The sequence below is a fragment of the Melampsora larici-populina genome (assembly GCF_000204055.1).
Source record: "Melampsora larici-populina 98AG31 unplaced genomic scaffold MELLAscaffold_1, whole genome shotgun sequence".
NCBI lineage: Eukaryota > Fungi > Basidiomycota > Pucciniomycetes > Pucciniales > Melampsoraceae > Melampsora > Melampsora laricis-populina.
In genome coordinates this window covers 3447760-3453164 of record NW_006768765.1, presented here as the reverse complement: position 1 = coordinate 3453164, position 5405 = coordinate 3447760, and the positions used below count along the sequence as shown (strand labels likewise).

The following is a 5405-nucleotide window of genomic DNA, read 5'->3' as shown; positions in this document are numbered from 1 at the left end:
AGTTGATCTTGTGGTGAGAAACAAGAAGATAAAGATTTGAAGTTTTGTTGTTGGTTTGAGATGATGATGGTTGATGGATGGAATGAGATTAGTTTGAAATGAGTTGATTGATGAATGAAAGATTGATTGGATTGGTAAGTTGATGATAAGAACTTATGAGTATTTGGTTGATTGAATGATAATGAAATGATTCTTAGTGAAATCTGAGATTGGTAAGCCAATAGGTTCATTCAGAATACTTCGAATCATCATTCTAAGCCAATCAAGTCACCAATCACAAATCACACATTCTCAATGGATGGTAACACATAACTTAAGCTGACTTGGTAACTTAAGCTGACTTAACTTAAGTCGATCGACTAAACCAATCAGCTCAGCATCACACAACCTTCAGTTCATTCGATTTGTTATTCGATAATCCAAAAGATGGAAAAGAAAGATCAAAACGAAATCAGTTCAAGTTTATCCGAATTCCTACACGATTTACCAGAACAAACTCTTTCTAGATTATACGAATCACCTTCAAGTTGTTTATCAATCTTTAGATTATTACCTTCCTTAGCAAGACATTTGATTTTAAATTCACTTTGGTCTTCTATTCATTCTTTTAATCTCACTCAACTTAAACTTTGGTCTACTTCAATTAAATTTGAATCTAATCAAAGCTCTCAATCGTGATTATTGTTTCTCATTCAAAACTAACTATATCACTGATCATCCTAAAAACTGACCATCTTTTGTTTTCTTTTCGGGTTTAGACAACTAGACAGCACTCTAGCCAAACTAATTCATCTCCATCTAATCCATTCATCAAACCTCACCCTACATCCCACCTTCAAACAAAACTTTCAACTAGCCCTAACCGGAGGGTAATTAAAATCCAATCCCAACCCCAAACCCCTCAAACCCAAACTAATGAACTGTTTCTTTGGGTGGTTTTAAGTGGGGATCATAAATCGTTTGGATTACCATGTAAAACTTCATCAAAAGTTGATCTTCTTACTCTAGACCAATATGCCAAACAAAATTGGGAAGTCAGTCACCAAACCACTCACTCACAAACAAGGAAAACTTCCAAATTGATTAAGTTTTTTTTGGGGGGGTTAGACGATTTTACATTTTATGGTAGGATCTAATTGGTCAAACAGACCTAGTTCAAAGATCATCACTTTACTTACTTTTAGTGGTTTGATTTCTTCTCAGTTTGTAATCTTTCCATTCGTCTATTCCAAGTTTCTATAAAAAAAAACCTGATTTTGTTGATTTTTTTGATTTTTTGGGGGGGGGGGGTTTGATAGGAATTCTAAGATCACTTCTGTTGGGTTTCAGTTCTTGTTAGATGATATCAATACTCAATTATGGGAACTCTTATTACAATACCTCAAGATGGCAGAAGTAAGTTGTTTTTTTCCTCAGAACACTAATAATATGGGTGATTGGTTTAAGATCTGATGGGGATGATTTTTGGGGGGTTTAGGCTAATGATTTGGATATTGTGGATGTGCTTTCTTGTTTGTTTATGTTGGGTAGTTTAGAATTAGGTAAAGTTTAGTCATACCTTTTTTCTTTTTTAGAAAACCTTTTTCTTCCCAGATCTTTGAATGCGTTTTGGGGAATCTTATGGTGTTTCTTTTTTGGTTGGTGCAGGAATACTCTATGAAGAATTTCTCGGATACTCAAGTTCAGGTCTTAAATGATTTAGTAGACTACGGTTTAGTTTATTTAACTCAAGTAAGTTCTTCTTTCATCATCATTTTCAACTTTTTCTTTCAATCAAATTCCATTCTGATGAATGTTGGTTTTTTGTGTTGGGGGGGTTTCTTTTCGACAAGTCTAAAACGTTTTATCCTACTAGATTAGTCACTACACTTACTTCTACTGCACCACCGATCGTTTCAAACCCATCAGACCAATCATCATCAGACCCCAACGAGTTTTTAATCCTAGAAACCAATTACCGAATCTACGCCTATACCAGTAATCCATTTCCCATTCACTTTTCCATCAAAAAAATCCAACAAACTAAGCCATGATTCTTTTTTTTGGGGGGGGTTAGGTAATCCATTACAAATCGCGATCTTGAATCTGTTTATAAGTTTTAAATCAAGGTTTCCGAACCTGGTCATCGGATCGATCACACGAGAAAGTATTAAGATGGCTTTTAAGAATGGGATTCGAGCTGATCAGATTATATCTTATTTGGAATTCCATTCACATTCTCAGATGAAGTTATTGAAACCTATTTTGCCTAATACTGTTGTGGATCAGATTAGGTTGTGGGAACTTGAAAAGAATAGGGTTAGGGATCAAGAAGGTAAGATTTTTGATCTGAACCAAATAAAACACAAACCAATTGAGTTGACGTATTGTTTCTTGACTTTTGACTTTTTTTGGTTTTTTTTTGAAAAAAGGTTATCTTTATGAAGATTTTAAATCTGTTTCTGATTACGAAATCGTTATTAATTATTCAAAACAGATTGATATTATCTTATGGGAGAATCCAGAATTAAAGAAATTCTTTGTGAGTTTAGATGGACATACTGCTCTTCGAGAGTTTATTAAGAGAAGGATTATGTCCAATGGGAATTGAAGGGAAACTTAAAATCAAGAATCTGGAATATATGTATACGGAAAAATCAAAAAAACATCAAAGTAATCAAAGGATCAAAAGAATTGAAGAATTGAAGAATTGATACGTTGATACATCAAAAAATGTTCCAAGAATAAAAGGTCAAAAACATTAAAAGATCAAAAAATAAAGGATCAAGAACATCAAAACATCGAAACATCGAACCATCAAGAAAATCAAAAACATCAAAACATCAAAAACATCAAAAACATCAAAATAATTAAAGATGAAGAGATGAAAGATGAAAGATGGAGGGGGAAGGGGAGAAGTGAAATAAAAATGATGGCCAAAAAGTTTTCGTGTATTTTTTTTGAGTGTAGGTAGTGTATGAAAACGAAATTCAAAAAAATTAAAAGTTTTAATTAAACTGTGATAATTTATGGAACGATTTCATCAGCATTGTTTTTTGGGAAAAGACTGAGTTCTTACTATGAAAGAGATTGATTCTTTTTGATGATTTATAAACTCTTTTGGAATCTTACATGATGGTGAGGTACTCAGTGCGGGTCTTTGGTTGGAATAGATCTTTGAAAAGATGAACAGAGTAAGAGGTTTAAGTCTGCTATGGGTTTGTGTTTTTTTGGTTTGTGTTGGTGATTTGGACTTTGATTTGATGGATGTGAATCAGAATAGGCTTAGATTAGTTGGTTGGTGAGATGATTTGTATTGATCACGATACCTACTTAAAGCAATAGAACTCAAGCTTCAATAGAAATTGATAAAGGAATATGTTGAAGACCTGAGTAGGTTTGGTTTGGAATTTGATCAAGTTTTGCATTTGAAACGAATTGATTGATATTACGAGGTTATAAGAACCAGAAGTTAGAACAGATGGGTCATTCAGATCACTTTATGTAGTACAAGATACTATGTATATACATTGAAAAACCTTTCCACTACAATCTACTACATACTACTACTATGTTGATTTGTTTAGAAAAATGAGAAAGGAAAGAAAGGATTGTGTTTGGGGGGGGGGGTTTTGGTTTTGGGTTACAAGTTGAGAGATTTGTAAAGCGCGTGAAGAATTAGAAAAGGTTCAAAAAAAATGGAATGGATAGTGTACTCTGATTGATCGTATTACAAAGAGAACAAAGGGTTTCAATTTTTGGGATGAATTGGGTTTACAAGACGGTTAAGACTCAGAGCTTTGAATAAGTTGAGCAAGTATACAATCTTTGGCTGTTTGTGAACCTGTAGGCTAATTCAATTCAAAAAAAAAAATCAAAAAAAGTACAAAAAGGATCCCAGAAAAGTTAATTTCTGGATTAAAATCATTGAAATAAAAAAAAATGAAAAAAGGGTATAAACTTACTAGAGATGTTGCACAACAATAAGCCCACCAAGTTGGGTAATCTTGGTTACAAATAAACTGATTTTGAGTAGAAGTATAAGTAGCATTTATAGCTAAAGCAAATAAAAAAAAATGAAATTAATGATCTTTTGTTTTCTTTTCTTGTTTGGAGTTTGGAAAGAAGAAGTAGATGAAGAAATATACCATTTCGTACTCTTATGTACTTGTTTGGATAAGTAGATTCAGCAGAACCAGAAGCACAGATTCCTATTAGATATGATTTCTTTTGGGTCTCGGTATTCTCGCATTTAAAGGTTATGGTAGAACTTGTTAATTTGGAAAAGACGGTTATGGAAAGTAAAGTTGAAAGAAATGAAAATCGGTTAAAGAATTGCATTTTGTTTGAAAATTAAGTGGTTGGCTGGATGAAGCGGTTTTAAATAGAGATGATCAGGTTTGATAGACTGAGTGAGTGAGTGGATGATGGGACCCAAGGAAGAAGAAAAGGTGAGGTTTTTATAACGAATTCAAAGCTAGATTTTTTTTTCCCGGAATTCGACTTTAACCAAAGCGATCTTAAAAGAAATACAAATCTTGAAAACAGTCTTGATCAAGTATTACATAAAGTGTACTATAGATGAGACTTGTACATTAGAAACTACGCATCATCTTCATGATCATCAAAGAAATGAAGTCTTATTCTTATTCGATGAAATCAGATTAGATTTCTACATCACTTCAACGGTAAGATATCTGATTCACATACATATATCATCGCATACTGGATCTTAGACTTGCTTTAGATGCACTTTATAAAGATGATGATGATATGAATCGAATCTGCCAAGGATTCTATTTTGTAAAGTTTGCATTAACTTTGAAGATGGTACGTATTTCCAGAACAACAAGTTTGTGAGATTTAAAGAGTGCATTGCCTGCCAAAGAAAAAAGAGATTTGGGAAAGAGCTTTTGCCCTAGAGATATGCGAAGGATCGAGGAGAAAAGGCTGGGGTACATACATTACCACTAGTGCGAACTTTTTGGTTGGTCATGACTCATGAGGATTAGACCCTCGAACCGATAACTCCAGCTCTAGCTCCAACTCCAACTCCAACTCCATCCGACTCGTTAGCCCGAACTATGACAAGGGTTAAATACAGGCTAGATATATAATTATTTGTTTTTGTCTTCTTTGATGAGGTTTTGTATCGATCTATTTCTTTAGGATATGCTTTCTTTATATCTGATCTGATCTGAACTTAAATAAATTCGATCGAAACTTCGGCTTTCTATGATTAAGAGACTGACTTTGTTATAAAGAAATCTTTACCTCTTATATGCTCGATATCTTTAAAGGATTCATTCAAAGAATTCAAGATTTCTAGATTCATCATGATTTACTTTCGTTCCATCTAAAACCGTCAAGATACATAAATCGCTTTTCTATTCACTTTCTGACTTGTAATGACATCACTTCAGACT

General features: G+C 33.4%; 2 protein-coding genes across 2 annotated transcripts; one reads left to right on the top strand and one right to left on the bottom strand.

The window, feature by feature from the left end:
• Window positions 1–426: 426 nt before the first annotated feature.
• On the top strand, window positions 427–3029 carry MELLADRAFT_46475 (uncharacterized protein; the record flags this gene model as incomplete). Its single annotated transcript, XM_007403825.1, has 10 exons — window positions 427–674; window positions 771–869; window positions 944–1034; window positions 1108–1202; window positions 1299–1395; window positions 1478–1546; window positions 1648–1731; window positions 1833–1977; window positions 2057–2314; window positions 2412–3029. The coding sequence occupies 10 exons, from the start codon at window positions 427–429 to the stop codon at window positions 2588–2590; spliced, it is 1365 nt and encodes a 454-aa protein (XP_007403887.1).
• A 735-nt stretch (window positions 3030–3764) lies between these two features.
• MELLADRAFT_101447 (uncharacterized protein) lies at window positions 3765–4320 on the bottom strand (the record flags this gene model as incomplete). The annotated part of the gene is made up of 3 exons (XM_007403734.1): window positions 3765–3830; window positions 3945–4036; window positions 4128–4320. The coding sequence occupies 3 exons, from the start codon at window positions 4318–4320 to the stop codon at window positions 3765–3767; spliced, it is 351 nt and encodes a 116-aa protein (XP_007403796.1).
• Between the last annotated feature and the right edge of the window lie 1085 nt (window positions 4321–5405).